We start from the raw sequence: 17,539 nt of genomic DNA on the forward strand, positions 1-17,539 counted from the left end.
TCTTTCTTATTCTCTCTCTCTTTCTCGCTCTCTTGTTCTCTCCTGCTCTGTCTCTCTCTCTCTCATCCTCATACTCACACCACTTTGTTTAATCTAGTTCATCACACATTTGCTTCTGGGAATGACTTTCTGTCTCTCCAGAATGATTCTATGTCTCCACACTGGTGGAGTGTGTCTTACACAGTGTGTGTGTGGTGGAGTGTGTCTCAAACGTAGTATGTGCGCACTGATGCTGGAAGAGACTGTTCCTCCTTGCTGGCTGGGTGTCTCTTCTCTGATACACACTCAAAGGGTTTAGCTCTCTGTGTATTCCCCACACATGGTCCACATGAGTCGGACATCCGGGTATGTAGCCCACACTACCTGCTGGTCCAGGAACATGGGGTATTCATTGTTTTCAGCCAAGTATACACAAGTCACACACACACACACACCACATTTCTCCACATACAACAGAGAGAGTGTGATGGTTCACTTTAAACCAGACTATGTATAAGTGCAATTGGTAGAGGATAGTACTGTTCAACTCCTCAATTTAGTTGATCATGTATGTGTGGAGAGCATGTGTGTACATGTACATTTTGCATTCGTGCACCCATGAGCTCCTGGGGCATATCTGCCAATCCCCCAGGCAAAGAGAACACAGCCCAGCAGGGACCCAGCCTACTTGCTCCAGGCTCCAGGCACCACTGAGGATGGCGGACTGCTGTGAGCATGCTCGTTAGAGCCTGCACCGGGCATTAACAACTGTCCCCACCCCCCTCCACCCACTCCTCTCTCCCCCATTGCACCTTCTCCACCTGGTAATGAGCTGGTACTGCAGAGAGCTCATGCTGGTACTGTATGTCATTAGCTTATACACACTTGTGCACACATTAGGCAGGTACCTTGTCTTGGCCAGTAACATACTGCCTAGCTGTGCTGAGGTCTCTGCTGAAGGTGGAGGTGTAGCCACATGAGCGTGCATGGAGCTGGACCGGACTCAGGGATTTTGCCCACTGTCCTGGATTAAATCCCATTACCTTCAGGTCAAATTTTCAAATGTCTTAATCTGGGAAGTGAATGGGAAGTGTGTGTGTGAGAAAAACAGGTGTCCTAGCACAAAAGATCAGATGTGTCATGCACTCCCCACACTGCCCCCAATCTCTGTCTCTCTCTCTCTCTCTCTCTCTCTGTCTCTCTCTCTCTCTCTCTCTCTCTCTCTCTCTCTCTCTCTCTCTCTCTCTCTCTCTCTCTCTCTCTCTCTCTCTCTCTGTCTCTCTCTCTCTCTCTCTCTCAATTAGATTCAATCTGGTAAGCTTTAATGGCATGACCATATGCAGTAACAATATTGCCAAAGCAGTATTACAGTAAAACAACATGAGTGAACCTTTGCAATTAAGGAAATAAAGAATTCTGTTAAAATAATGAACTTGAATAGCACTGTAATTGGTATGAAATAATAATTGGAAGACTAAACTGAACTGAAAAGAAAAGAAAATTATAAGGGGGGGAAGAAATAAATAATTAGATAAGTACATAAAGATGTTTATAAACTGGACAAAATAGTATGGGTGTGGGTATGTGTGTGTTTGTGTGTGTGCATGTGCATGCATGCATGTGTATGTTTGGGTGGGCTGCTCTCTGTCCTTCATATCGCCCAGCTAAAGCGATGCTCTCTTTTCTCCCAATAGGATGGGCAGATTGTCTCTGTTAGATAGAGACTTAAAGTGGGGGTGGAGTTCAAATTTTGGTGGATTTGGTGGAGTGGATCTCAAAAACTCAGCTCTTGGCATTACAGGGCTTTGTAGTGGTAGGTGAGGGGTCACTGTTTTTAAATGTAGCAAGTATTTAAAAATCTTTTTTTTAATTTTGAGCCTAAATCAACTCTACATGCATTATTTTTTGTTTTCCTGTGCACTTTCAGGATATTTTTACAGTATTCAGAATGCATCATTTCAGCTGTGTGTTTGTTCCTTTGTTCAAAACTTTGATTTGAGAGTGACCCCCACAATTCACCACCATACAACAGTACAGTCATTTTATGATAGACTATAATATTTTGAGCAAAGTTTGAATGGTATTTGAATGTGAATTTGACACTATTGCATAGAATGCCCTGCATGCTTTCTCACTCAGTTCATTGACTGCTGGATGAACTTTGCATTTGAACTAATCTTCAATCCTAAGTAAGTGTACTTTTTACAAGTTCTAGTGTTTGTGCCCTTAAGGTGAAGCATGGTGTGTTTCCCTGAGATGTGGTTCTTTTTTGGAAAACTATGGTTTTGGTCTTTTTCAGGTTCACTGCCAGGGTCTAGGTCTGACAGTACTGCTCTAGCAGGTCCAGGCTCTGTTGTAACCAGATCATCTGCGTAGAGCAGAAATGTGATTTCTGAGTCATTTCTGAGAAATGTGATTTCTGAGTCAGGTGCAGCAGAGTGTTCTGAAATGGTGCCTGATTCATTGATATAAATGTTGAATAATGTTGGGCTTATGCAGCAGCCTTGTCTCACTCCATATTCCTGAGAAAAAAACATGGTCCTTTTGTTGGCCATCTTTATACTGCACCTATTGTTTGTGTACTTAATGTATTTAATAATGTCATATGCTTTACCTACACTGCTTTCCAATAATTTGTAGAATAAATCCTTGTGCCAAACTGGGTCAAGAGCTTTTTTTGAAGTCTATGAAGTTTCTCTCTCTCTCTGTGTGTGTGTGTGTGTCTCTCTCTCTCTCTGTGTGTGTGTTTCAGCCTCTATATATTTCTCTCTCTCTGTGTGTGTGTGTGTTTCAGCCTCTATATATTTCTCTCTCTCTCCATGTGTGTGTGTGTGTGTGTGTGTGTGTCTCAGCCTCTATATATTTCTCTCTCTCTCTCTCTCTCTCTCTCTCTCTCTCTCTCTCTCTCTCTCTCTGTGTGTTTCTTTCTCTCTCTCTCTCTCTCTCTCTCTCTCTCTCTCTCTCTGTGTGTGTCTCTCTCTCTCTCTCTCTCTCTCTCTCTCTCTCTCTCTCTCTCTCTCTCTCTCTCTCTGTGTGTCTGTGCCTCTCTGTACATTTCTCTCTCTATCTTTCTCATACTGTCTCTTGATCAGATACGTCTGTGTACACTGGGACACCTCTGGCCATGTGCCTGTCAGAACTGCAGAAAGTGCCATGAGTATGATAGCAGAGCTGCCCATAATAACCCCACATATATTTGTCATGTTGTTTTACCTGCGTCAAGAGGATTAAGAAAACATTATGTGCTCAACAGGATAAGGTTCCAGTGGAGTCATTTAGTGGTTGTTCAGGTTGATACTGGGAGGGGCCCCTAGAGAAAGCAGTGATGGAGCCATCCATAACCAGAGAACAACATGAGAACATGGACAGTGAAACTAAAAGCCTTTTCAGGCACCATTTACAGTAACCTTGAGCCTTGTATTTACAGGTCAGAGCAATAACACCACCTCACAAAGAGTTTTCAGAATTATTTAAATTCTTCTTGTATGGTTGTACAATCTGCCCCCCAGGAATCTCTCCCACAGGCAGCATGTTTGATTCTGGTACAGTTGTTTAATTAGTCAAATCAGTAACATTTTTACATTTTAAAGTTCCTTACAGTTAAAGTTCTTTAATTAACATTATTTACTGCACTAGGTAACTAACAAAGCATGAACTTGGCATTAAAAAGCCATAAATATATTTAACAATATATTAATAGTCTTCAGTGGTGAACACCAAGGAAAGATTAATGTTAATGTTAGTGTTAATAAATTGAAGAAGGTTACACTCTAAAGAGAGAGAATATACAATTTTCCTTGACTTTACAAAATGCGGATGATTTTAATTGCGTCATGTTGTATATTTAATTGTTAATGATATATATGGATTAATAATTCAGAAGGTTCTGGTATGTTAATGGTAATAGGGCTATAAATATTGTTGGTTTTTAATGTAGATGTTGAATATATTATCCCACAATACTGATCTGATCTTTTTTTATTCATATAATGATTATAATTAAGGATTAGCTATTTTTTTAAACCATTTAAAAAAAATTCCCATTACATATAATCATACAAGTTGAATGATTGCTTTATGAGAAAGCACTCCTCTGCCACTGATGACCTTTCAACAACTCAAGAGAATCTTTTTAGAAAAACAGGAAACTCACTTTACAGTCACAGGTGTCTTATAGCTATGGGTGTGTATTCAGTATTTATTCAGCATACTTAATATCACCTTTTACACAATCATTTCTGAACTTCTGAACAAGTGCAGCCAACAAATCCTGCCTGAAAATATTTGTATATTTTTGTGTTGGATAGTGGTATTGATATAACCTCAAGAGGCACACCTGACTACACTGTTTTTTTAAGGGATTTCTAGACATAAACAATCACTTCATCACACTGTGCTTAAGCCCAGGATGTAACTGCAGAGAAGTGCAGTTTCTCACTACTACACTAATATTGATGGGAGACAATAGTTTTGTGTGTGCTGGAAAATGGTGAACATGGTAGTTGTTAAGTCAGGCTTTTAAGTCAGGTCAGAGAAGCATCTTATTAAGGTACTCTTACAAGATTATCTGATGTCATTCAGCTACCTGTGCTTTTTTTTCTTTGACATTATGAATTGAATCCAGTTTGTTGTTCTACTTCACCTTAAAAATGTTTAATACAGGTCAAATGAATACAGGTAAATGATAGTAATCAGTAACCAAGGCAGGTATTCCTCAGACCACTTTCTGATGTGATGATGTTTGTTTGTAAAGGATGCTGCTCATTTAACTCTCAATCCCTACGTACCTTATCATACTGAAAAACACATTAGCAAATATATGAATCTACCAGCAGTAGCAGGGCCCTCCCGCAGAGCCCTGAGGCACCCTAACCTGTCTATGCTTTCAACAGTAATGAAACATGCTTAAGACCATGATGCTATCTGTCAAATACTCTGTGGAGGAGTCAGGGGTATTAATTAAATCCATTAGATGTGCTTGGAGAGAAAATGGCTTCCCACTCTGACTCCCAGTATTGTACTGGTGTGGTATTTTCATCACAGAGCCACCATTGTTTATCCCAAGTGCGCTGTCATTTCCCAATCACACTCCATGACCACAAGCATCTTGCATCAATTTCAAACTTGTTTCTCATCTAAGTACTCTCGGATACATTTTCCGTCCTATGTGCCCCACTTTGGAAAGATGGTTGTTCTGTTTTGTGTCTTGGAAGGGGCCCATGAGATTGATGACAGTGGGTTTGGATATGTCACATTGTTAATACTCCTGTTGGCTTGACAGCTTGAACATGTGTGAGTTGGCATTATACCCAATGAAGGGAGTGTGTGTGTGTGTGTGTGTGTGTGTGTGTGTGTGTAATCTGGAGTCTAGCGGGCCAGCTGCAAGCACTCTCCATCCTGGGCCCAAGTCTGCTCCAGAGACATGGACCCTGGCCCAGGGCTGAGTGAGTGGAGGCAGCAGGGAGGGAGACAGCTTCACGGACAGCTCTGCTACCTTCCTGCTTGCCACCTAGAAATGAGACTGCAACATGACAATGGGAGAAACAACACAGAACGAGGTGAGGTGAGGCTTCAGCGAGCCTCTAACAGGAAACATGGAGATTACAGCAGACATGTAATTACACTTAAGGTTTAGTCAGGGTTGATAGGAGATAAATCAGGATGAAAGTGAGGGACCACAAGCTATTCCATATTAGTGCCTTAAACTGGGGCAGGATGGATAAGAAACAAAAAAGCACAATGATGTTGGAGTAGTGTCTCACAGTATCTCTTTTCCTGATTAAAAAACATTGAGAACCCATCATGAGCTCAGTGTCTTCTCAATGGCTTAGAGAGCCAAGTCTCCCACTTCACCTGCCTGAGTCGCACAGACCCAGTGCACTTCATTTGATGTAGCTAGTATTAATACAGCAGGCTTTGTGCAAAGCACTGGCAAGACTGTGGCAATGCTAAGTTAGGCAGATGTGTTTTGACAGGCCCGTCAACTTCGTTATTAATTGTCGTTCAACTCAAACAGCGAAATCAGGAGACCTAAGATAAACATCTGTAAACATCAGGGCAGTGTGGAGCACCCCCACCCGTTTTCTCTCCCAGCACTTGGTTCAAAGGAGCACTCCATTTCACACAGTTTCTCTCTCTCACTCGTTCTCCAAGCTTTTATCTCGCTGTCTGCTGACGACTTCTGAAGCAGCAGGTATCTCCCACCCTCTTAATGGGGCTGATGGCTCATGCTGTTGGCTGCTATATGGCTCTGCTTCGTTCAGATTACCACCGCTGCCTGCCTCCGGGTGCCTAAGATCAGAGCTGTTTGGAGGGCTCACAATGATTAATTACCCAAGGCAAGATTCAAGGCAAAGGGAATGTTCAGTGAGTTGGCATGGAAAGAGTTTGACTAATGTGTTCACATAGCAAACTATTCACCAACAAGGGATAACACTTTTGGTTACATCTGTGTTTTAACTGCATATGGCGTGTAGTTTAAATCCGTAAGTACATACTTCTGTCTTCCATAAGTTCCCAACTATTGCTCAGTGCCCATGCTGTGTTCCTCGTATTTGAGTGGCCTGCTTTTGAGAAATCGGCTCATGTATGCTTCCTGGCTCAGAGTAAACTCATTGTGGACTCATTAACCCTCATTTCTGTCAGGTGTTTCTGCAGCTCAGCCTCACCTCCGTACTCTGTCTGTGCTGGGGCAGAGAACAAAAAGCACAACATTTCACATTTTATTTTTCATCATCTCTCCAGCTTGTAACAGAGAGACCTGGAGGTGCAGTTCGGATGCTCCTCAAAACACAGAACATCTAGGGGTGTGTAGGTCTCCCAGGTAGGTACACAGTGATGTGAGTGTGCATGGTGTGGGTCCGGTATCTTGGCCAGCTGCTGCTATAAGCTGCTGAGAATGCCTGCACACAGACACTGCCTGCTGCCTTTTCTCTTCTCATCATTATTCTCATCATTCGGCGGTTCTCTTTATTTACCTCCTGTCTGCTCGATCAGGGCCTGGACTTGACTTAATTAATGCTGTGTTTTTGTGTGTTTGTGTATGCCTTCCAAGACTATGATATTTACAAAAATTCAAAAGTTCACATTTGGAGATTCCTGGTGCACATACAGGGAGAGATTTACATGGCCTTGCCCTGCTGAATCTCAGTGAAAAACTGACAAATTGAAAAACTGACATTAAATATTGTCCAACATCAACCAAAGTTAGCACTGTCTCCCAGACCCATGCACAGACACAATATGCAACAGGGTTTATGATGTTAGAGAAAACATAGCGCAAGGCAGTGATGGCACTCCAGACATTTTGTGTGTGCATAAGTGTGTTTGTATGTGCATTCATGTGTGCGTGCACGTGAGAGAGGGGTATCTAGTGCCACAGTCCAGATCATCCTGAATCACTATAGAGCCCCCACACTCGTGTCAGAGCCTTGACCTAAGGAGTGAAGTTGTGCACACAGACTAGACAACATGTGTTGGCCTTTCCCTGGGTGTGTGTTCCTGCCATCAATAACTTACAAAAAAATAACAAGTGAAAGCAGTAAGCTTGCCAAGGCCTACTATATCCTTTATGTTTGATCATTCCACTAAGTGCTTTGGCCAGAGTCGGGGAGTTATGTAAGACTAATGGCTTTTGCAGAGGACCAGTGGTGTCCATTGCAATGCATTAAAGCAAGAAGCAGACTGTACTGTCAGTTTAAAGTATTGTATACTAGTGGAGCCTAATTTCTTTTATTCTACCATCACAGAGATCATCAGACAGTATATCCTGTATTTTTTGATGGAGGCTCACTGGAAAATGCACTGATGAAGAGAGTGAATTAGCTGACAGGTCCTGAGTTAAGTTTGTAGTAAAATCTATACTTTGCCTCAGTAATAAGTGTGATGAAAGGCTCTGTAGTGTACCATACAAAATAGCAAACGTGTCTGTTATCTCTCTGATTTGCCTAAGGCACTGTGTCCTGGTCTCTCTGTTCATAGCTGAAATATTAAAGGGACAATAGATAGTTGCCTTCACACACAGACTGCACAAGGAACTCATCAAAGAGAACTCCTTTTAACCGCACACTTCCCACCAATGATGAAAAGAGACTTCTCCACACGGACACTTACTACACTCAATACACAGCCTCTTGCAGCCCAGCTAAGCATACTAACCAACTCTGAGACACACACACACACACACACACACACACACACAAACATACACAAATCTGTCATTTTCTATGATATTTCAATGTTAAAAAGAACTGCTTTTTTCAATTTTTGCAGTTTTCCCACATAAAACTGCTTTGCAGAAGCGGAAATAGCTTTCAATGGCACAGGTAGTACTTTTTCTTTGGGAAGGCCATGATGTGAGGCGTGTGCTCATGTCTGAGGAGGCTCCACTTGACTAAGTGCAATACAGAGGCTCTTCAGAAGAGCCTGATTCAGCACAAGGGTCACTGATTCACCAGATAAAGCCCTGGCACCATGACAACACTCTCAGCATCACCAGGCACTCTCTCAAGCACTCCATCACTTCAAGCAGCCAACATTACATATATTTACTCAAAAATGAACAGATTTAACTTTGGATCAAATGGGATCGTAATTATTGCGGAGTTCTTCCAAGATACTTGTAAGTACTAACACAGTCAAAAAGAACACCTAACATGAATTGCTCTTGGAATATATTATCTTAATCATATTAAATCCGGTTTTGATTTCCAAGACCATAAGACTTTCTCCAAACATGACCCAACCTTTCCAGGCTGCACTCAGTGTTCACTGGCCAAGTATATCCAAGCAATCTGTCTTCAGTTAAAAACAGTAGCTCACAGTTGACTTCATGCTAACACATAGATATCTAATCCTGTATTCTTCACACATACAAAGACAGCTAAATAAAAAAAAATGGGATGGGGGAATGCATCTGATACAGAGCACAGGGTAAATAGGGTAAATAGCGTAAATAGGGTAAATAGGGCAAATCAGCAGCAGAACAAGAGCGAACACAGAGAATTTCAACTGTGGTGCAGGGGAGAGTGCAGTATATGACTGGATGAGTGGCATGTCAAAAGAGCAGTATTAATAAGGAAGCATTGTCAGTCTGCACTGGTTAACAGCACTGGCAGTGGTCTGAGAGGAAGCTGTTCAGTGATGTAGAGAGCTGAAACCTGTTCTTCCAGCCTCTTGTTGTTTAAGATAAGGACATATGAGAGCAACACAAGGAGGCATTCATAATTAAACCCTAGTTGCCGTATAGGTGTCTTGTCCTAACGTCTCCTCAGCCATCCTGCTTAATTGTTAAAGCATGTTGTTATTCGTGTTGGCTCTTCTTGTTTTACCCTAAATCTTGTATGCTGCACAAAAAATGAAAGAAGACTCCTGTTTATTGTAAATTGTGATGTGTAGCAATGTACAAATGCCAGAAATGAGGTGAAATTGGAAAACAAGCTGATATTTTGTTGTTGGTCCTGCAAACATGGACTTTCTCACTGTGTTTGGCCTGTTCATCACTGGGAGGAAATGATGATAAGGTTCCGCTCTCTCCCTCTCCTAATCAAGTTATCTCCCAGGCCTCCCAAGATGTAAAATCTGGTCCATGATAGAAGACATACATACTCTATTAACAATTAGGAAGTAACTGTTTTTTTAACCTTGGACTTTAAGTTTAGCCTAGTGTGCTAAATGAGATGCTAATGTTGGTTGATGAAGTGCAACAGCTGAAAACATTCCAAACTGGATTCCAATATCACAGAAAATATCTGCATATACATGTTGTACATTTAAATGAGGAGGAACCACAGGAGCAGTCCAACAAATGAAGGACTGTGTGTGTGTGTGTGTGTGTGTGTGTGTGTGTGTGTGTGTGTGTGTGTGTGTGTGTGTGTGAGAGAGAGAGAGAGAGAGAGAGAGAGAGAGAGAGAGAGAGACAGAGAGAGAGAGAAATAGAAAGAGAGACAGACCTGAGGATCCCCTGCTGATATAGCATCCATCCAGATGCCTGCTGTTGTTCAGCAGCTGGGAGGGGAGGGGGATCACCCAAGGAAGTTCAGCTGCTCTGCTCTGGGCTTGTGGAGGTAGAGTATTAACATTCTCCCTGGGTATCATCAAAGAAGGTATATGTGTGTGTTAGGTGAATATCATATTCCTCTTTTAAATTTCTTTTAAACTAAATTACTGACCAAACTCTGCATGATGTTTCAATATTTTTGTTAATTATAAAACTTTCCTTAATTATGAAACTTTTTCCTACTTTATTCAGCCAGCATATTTAAAAATTATAGTGGATGCATTGAAACTGTAGTATTTTCCTTTTTATGAGTTTTTTAATAGGCTGAAGAGCTTTTCTCCACATATTCTAAATGTCCTGCACCAGAATAGTGCCACATGTAATGGATCTTTTTGATATCTTTTAACTACAGAACTCTCTGTTCAACTCTACAATATGCATGGGTTCCCTGGTCCAGATCTGTACCGAATAAATTACAGCAGAATACAAATGAAGGGGTCCAAGCCAAGAGCTCTCCTTTTTTATATGAGGACAAAAACCTATCAGCACATCTAACCTGATCTGCTTCATTTCTGCCTCTTTCTCCCTGAAGACTCCAGAATCTTTTTTTTCTGTGAAGCCTACCCTTCTCACTCTAACTCTCTCTCACTCACTCACACTCTCTCTCACTCACTCACTCTCTCCCTCTCACTCACACTCTCTCACTCATAATCTCTCCCTCTCACTCACTCACACTCACTCACACACTCTCACTCTCTGTGTCTCTCTTTCACTCTCTTCTCTCTCTCTTTTTCTTTTTCTTACCATTGCATTCTCCTCCTACATCTCCCAGCATTTAGACCTTCATATTGCCAAGAGTGCATGCTGTTCCAGGAAGGAAAGGTCACTTTAAATAAATAAAGAAACAAGGAGGTATCTAGCCATCCCACACCCTCACTTGTGCTTTGAAGGGCTGTTTCTTTCTCTCTCTCTCTCTCTCTCTCTCTCTCTCTCTCTCTCTCTCTCTCTCTCTCTCTCTATCTATCTATCTCTCTATTGCTCATTTTCGCTTCATCTGCCTGGAAGACATCAGGGAGTGTTGAACAACAGTAGCAAAACTTCAGACTTCCCTCCCACTCCATGACCATGTCAGCATTAGTCATGGAGTAGCAGTTCAATTCCCTAAATGCCTGTGGCTCAGAGGTATTCATGCCTGCACTGCAGGGTGAGCAGGGGCTGTCGGATGAAAGCCAGAAAGGGTCACTGTTCTGAGACAGATTAGAAGCTGTCTTTGTGGAAAAACAGGGAAACAGAATGGAAGAATGAAATGGAGCTATAAAATCATGACATACTGTCACAGTGTTTCTTGATGTACAATTATTAACATGTGGACCCCCCAAATGGAAATGCATTTATTTCATTTAAATGCAAATGGAATAATTTCATAACATTGCTCAAATGGCAATGGAAACATTTTTTTATACCAAGAAGAAAGGCTAATTGAAATGTGCCACACACAGTAATAAAAAATATTTTAATTTTACTGCATGCCTGAAGAGATCCAACACTTGCTTGAAAAATCATCACTTTGCACTTTGCTACCCCCCAAGCACACTCTGCCCTAATTCCACATCTAGCCCTGTCAGGCATGTTCTCTATTTTTCATTCCACTGTTAATGTATCCATTTGTTGAGGCTTTCCCATAAGGGTGTATTTTGGCTGGGGCACTGTCTGACCACATCCCCTGGTGTAGCCGCTCCAACCAGGCCTGCCCGCGACTCTGGGGGAATGCAGCGACTTACATCATCCACCATGGCGTTATCGACCCACGAATCAGGAGCTGCTAGAGGACTCTCAAAGGCTGTTTTGTCTGCCTCCGCTTAGAACTCCCTGCACCCTGCAGTTTACCTCCACCAGACACGGGTATTTGTTTACAGCGGCCTAAATTTGGGGCATTTTTTATTGCCGTACTGCCATGCTGTGGGGAAGAGGAAGTGCTTGAGTGTGGGGGTGCTTATCTGTGGCAGGGAACAAAAGCAAATCCTGCAGGTAATACACTTCTCCACCAACCAGCTGCTACAGTCTAGTCATTTGTTCCTGCAGCACCTTCCCTGAATTGCCAGAAGAAAAAAAAAAAACAAAAAAATAATAAGATGGGGAAAAGTGATTAGTTATGATTGATAAGGGTAATTAATGGGTCATTATAATAGGATTTAATGCCCACCTCTGTTTAGTGGGGAGGTAGTGGAGTGTAGGGGAATGAATGAACAGCAGCCAGTGACGCAGTAGACTGGAGAACTCAGAGCTTTAGGTCAGGCAGCAGGGTGAGCGTGGAGGACAGGACTCCTGTTACCCAGCCTCTATACCAGGGCCAGGGATAATCTATCAGATTTTACACCTCAGTTAAACCTCACGAGATTTTGGATGATGTTTTTCTTTTATGAAAGCATATTTTATAAGGAAATAAATGTATTGCATAGTAAGAATCTTTTCACTAGTGACACAGATGGATAGTTTGGTCAGATGCCGCAAAAGAGATCATGTCTTGCACTTCTAGGCATCAGCATTGATCCCTGTATTTCAACAGTATTCTAGTTTATTGGTATCTTGGACGTGCGCGTTACGTTACGTTGCGTTACTTAATGGTACCCTGACCATTAGATTAACGAGCTGCACTCTGGTAATGAATGGGTGCGATGAAAGCACCGCCTTTTCCGGTCTCAATACAGGCCAATGAACGTGCTCAATGCACTGTGATGGGACGTAACGTAAACTGCCGTCGTGTCGAGATCGGAATGTAAGAGAGTAACAATCGGAACGACTGAGCAATCGGCAATTGGGCGCACGGGTGAGGTGCAGTAGCTCGCTTGTTTCCTAAGCACCCGGTTAGGATATGCTACCGTTCTGAATCTTCTCAACAGGCGAATCTAGTCTCACTCGACCCGCTGTCCCAATGAAAGGATTTGCTTACTGTGTGTGTGTCACGTTCCGCGGAAAGGAAAGAAATAAGTAATGCAGGGATTCGTGAGGTTACAGTGGTTAGGATGACTTGCCCTCCTGCCTGCGTACTCCATAGGGTTTAGGGGAATAAATGGCGTGAGCGGCAAGTGTGACGGGACATCTATTTACAACACTGAAGACAAAACTCTGTCAGCGTGTTAAGAGGACTTCACGTTCTGCTTCACGGTGCGCTCCAAGGGGAAGAAACTACGAGTCCCCCTGCCGCCGCTCACCGATGGAAGTTCAAATATATGACGTATGCATTGAACGGTAACGTGCAAAACCGAGCGCTTCCTAGCTTATGTTTGACCTAGGTCCAGGTTTGAATAGACAAAGTAAAGCTGAGAGTAGCTTACGGGTTGTTTTTATAGCCTAATGTTCGCTACCCATAAGGTTATCCACGTCGTCTTGAAATGTTACAACTTGTCCGACGAGGGAGAGTGAGGAGATGGCTTTTAAGTCGCCCACATGCGCTGGATCAATCGCTTATTAGGGGAACGGATTCTGAAGAAGAGGGAAGAAGCGAGTTGGAAATCCTTACAGCCTGGAAGATGGCGGAGCGGTGTAGCCGGAGGTGGTGAAAGGCAAACTTCGAGCCACTTAAGATTTATTTGCAAACACCGCTGTCCGGCTCGTAGTACACATGCAGGCTAAAAAGCGATATCTAATTTCGCTGTTGACTGGCGCATTTCTGGTTCTCCTGTTTTACTTTGGTGGGGTCCCGGGTCCAGCTACGGGCAGAAGCCGGTATGACCGTATCCGCAATGGATACCGATCAGACCAGCCATGGCCACACTTTTCAGACCGCTTACAATCATTCAACCCCTGGGATCAGACAGATACAGAGGAATATAATATTCACATATCTCCTAAGCAGAAGAGGGATGTTAATACAAGCGTTTACAAGGGCAAACGGTGCCGCATGGATTCATGTTTCGAGTTCTCTTTGTGTAAAAGAAATGGCTTTAAAGTGTACGTATACCCTCAGCAAAAGGGGGAGAAAATCTCAGAAAGTTATCAGAACATTTTGTCAACTATTGAAGGTTCTCGGTTTTACACATCTGACCCTAGCCAAGCATGTCTATTTGTTTTGAGCTTGGACACGCTTGATCGCGACCAGCTATCGCCACAATATGTACACAATCTAAAAACCAAGGTGCAGAACCTGCCTCTTTGGAACAATGGTCGAAATCACCTCATATTTAACTTGTACTCAGGCACATGGCCGGACTACACGGAAGACTTGGGATTTGATATCGGCCAAGCTATGCTGGCCAAGGCGAGTATCAGCACCGAGAACTTCAGACCTAATTTTGATGTTTCTATCCCGCTCTTCTCCAAGGAGCATCCGAGGACCGGTGGGGAGAGGGGATATTTGAAGTACAACACCATTCCACCTTTTAGGAAATACATGTTGGTATTTAAGGGGAAACGCTATCTCACCGGTATTGGGTCGGACACGCGGAATGCCTTATACCATGTCCATAACGCAGAGGACGTGGTCCTTCTCACTACCTGTAAACATGGCAAGGACTGGCAGAAACACAAGGACGCACGCTGCGACAAGGACAACGCCGAATATGACAAGTAAGGGTGTGACTGTCAGTTGCTTTGCGCTGTCAGTCAGATTCTAACGTCTAATACGTTTGGCAGCTTCTGTCGGAAAACATACCCTCGTTTTTATCTCTGAAGTCTGTCGTAAAATTAGTTTTCCAATGCATGTTGTTTACACAGTAATGTTCCTATACGTTTACCCGGCAAAATAATTAGGCTGCGTGTTTCTTCTTTAATATCGCAGCCAGAACTTTATTTGCTACGGTCTAACTGGAGATTATAAAGGCATATAGTCTGTTTTTCCGACAGATTTTGAATTCCGTTTATTGCCCTTGGAAGCTATTGATGTATTGCCTGCGCTCTTAGGAACCCTTCTGAGAGGTTGCCTAGAGTGCTGTCTATCCCCTGAAATAACTTTTTAGGTCCCTTATATTGTGTAAGTTGCTCTGGCTGCACACATTCGCCCAGTTTAAGTTCTTTCCAGCAAAGGGTATTTTCTGTATCTTATGTTTCACTCACTTCTCCTGTTTTGGGATAGCGCAGTAGGATATGCTTGGACACGTTTCATTTAGCCTATCAGAAAACTAAGCTTGTTGGGATCATAACCTCACTGCCCTTTGCACCTTTTTGGTAGTCTTAATATTGCTTTAATGTTTTGCACATATGCCAGAAAGCTTGGTGGTGTCGAAATTTCCAAACAGTTATATTGGACTGTTTTATAGTAAGTCCTTGTAAAAGTTTATAGCCATTTAAGATCAAAGTTTGTGCCAAATGGCAAATTTACTGTGAACTGTTACCCATCCTCCATGTCAAACTATATGTCCAGGTAAACATTGTGGCACTTCAGGGTGGTATCTGACACGCATGTCAAGCTTTTGTTGATAAGCCTTATAAACCAGAGCACTAGATATATAAGCACTAGATAGTTAAATGAATATCATTGGCCTGTTCACAGCAGCAAGCTCTACAGCTCTGTTTTAAGATGAGTATTCATGTGCACCTGTGCTGGGTTTGCACTCGGTTTGCTCCAACTCCCCCCTTTTGGCCAATGGCACTAATGTGCACTGATATTTTTGGCATGGAACCCATCCCTCCCATGACACTGCAGAGGTGCTACTCAGCAGGACTCACTGATGTTAATTGGTGTGTGTGTGTGTGTGTGTGTGTGTGTGTGTGTGTGTGCGCGCTTGTGCGTGCATGTGGAACAGCTGTTTGGAACATGAGCAAGCTGAGCCAAGCAGAAATCCTGCAGCTGACATGGTTCTATATAGTTTTTCTATTCTCTCTCTCTCTCTCTCTCTCTCTGGCAGAAGTGGGGTTGGAGGTTGATTGAAGTAGGCAAATTAGGTTGGCCATCTTGAAGACTACATGTTTTGCTTCACTCTGCTATTTCTCTCTGCTTTGTTTGATTCCACTCCACAGAACAGACATGATCTACGGTAAAATGAAGCTGCAGTTATCCAGCTGCTGTTTTCTTGAGGACCCCTAACCATTAGTCTCAATTTCGCCTATCCTGATCCCCAAATAAAGCAGCCTCAAGCTGGTGCTTTTTTTTTTTCCTCTGGGACTGAGTAGAGCAATTGGTAAATTTCATCTCCCCTTTAGGGAGATGCATTGTCACTCTATCCCATGTTGCCTTCTTTCCTGCAGAATGCAGGCTGTCCACTGAGGAAAACAGTTTGACTCAACTGAGCAAACGTGCCAAGCTATATTTCTTTGCAAAAAATTGAGTATTGCTTACGATTAATTCTGCTTACATGATATACTAGAAATGAATTAGTGGCTTGTATCTGTGGCCCTCTCCCCTCCCCGTTATTGGGAGTGCTGATTCAAGTTTGGATATGCAACATGTCCAGGGTATATGAATACTCATAAATCACGACTTCCAAACCACCTAAAATGGCTCTGACGTTTAAAGTAGGTTTTCTAAGTTCACAGTGTGTGTAATTCTTCTTTTATGTATCTAAGAGTTAAGATTTAAAAGTTTTTTAAACCATAGCCTCCATTTTATAATCAAACTGTACAGTACCGTTCTAGCTAATTTGACTGCCATGACAGTCATCCACCCTGCTCCAGCCAGGCTGAATGCATTAGTAGGTGGAGCAGGTGCTCCATCTGCAGTGGCACTGTGATTGGGGAGGCCAAAGTCCTCCACCTACCAAGGTGAAAGAAGTTGCCAGTGCTGCTCAGCGGTAAACAGGAGAACAGTTCAGAGCTTTCAAAGGCTCTTGCTGGTCACTGGCTAATTTAGGAAAGCAGTGGAAATCCTATTCATCTCTGTGATTTGTGGAAGTTGTCACACAGATCAGATGCAGATGGACGCCAACCACGAGATTTTCAGACTGGCATTCATTATCCTGCCCTGTCATTGTCACTAAGCCTTTTTTTTTTCCTCTCTCTTTTTTTTATTTTGTTTTTATTTTGTTTTTTTCCTTTTTCTGTTTGTCTGACACATCCTGTTTCCTGGAAAATGTGTCAGTTTGCTGACATGGAAGGGTCATATTTGTAGTCCAGAGTTCCTGTAAAAGGGTTGCTGGGTGATCACTTGCCATGCAGTACCTAACCTGGTAATATTTAACCACCACCTTGCAGCTTTATTCACTTTGTGATGCAGCAGCTAGAGTTGAATTAACTCAAGAACCAATTAAATAATTTAATAACTCATTGAAATAAATAATAGCTGTAGTCTGTAACCGCTCTAGATGTGTTACATGTAAATATATTAACTCACCATAAATATATTAACACACCATGTATTGATGTCACATAGCCCTATTTGACAGTGCTGGTTTAACGAGCACTGAGGGAAGGAAAGTGTTAGTGTCACTTTCTTGACTCTTCTCAGGTTAACTCGCATGTTTCGGTTTCACTGTTTCAGAATGTTCAGACTCTTTGAGGCAAGCCTCTGTATTGCTTCTGTTATTGTTACTGTTGTCACATTAATAAATCATGAATTTTCATGATCTACACTCCTTTAAAGCAGTGGCCTGTGATTCTGTGAAGCTATGCGAATTGAGAGGTAATTAGCCA

General features: G+C 42.5%; 1 protein-coding gene across 1 annotated transcript in view; it reads left to right on the top strand.

Moving 5' to 3' along the window:
• The first annotated feature begins 12,780 nt into the window (after positions 1 to 12,780).
• The window catches only part of ext1b (exostosin glycosyltransferase 1b), a 53,611-nt gene continuing 48,852 nt past the window's right edge, over positions 12,781 to 17,539 (top strand). Inside the window, exon 1 of the mRNA XM_027027029.2 lies at positions 12,781 to 14,542. Coding sequence (XP_026882830.2) covers positions 13,599 to 14,542 — 944 coding nt within the window. The 5' untranslated portion in view covers positions 12,781 to 13,598. The remainder of the gene's footprint in view (positions 14,543 to 17,539) is intronic.

This window comes from Electrophorus electricus, chromosome 8 (assembly GCF_013358815.1).
Source record: "Electrophorus electricus isolate fEleEle1 chromosome 8, fEleEle1.pri, whole genome shotgun sequence".
NCBI classification, from domain to species: domain Eukaryota; kingdom Metazoa; phylum Chordata; class Actinopteri; order Gymnotiformes; family Gymnotidae; genus Electrophorus; species Electrophorus electricus.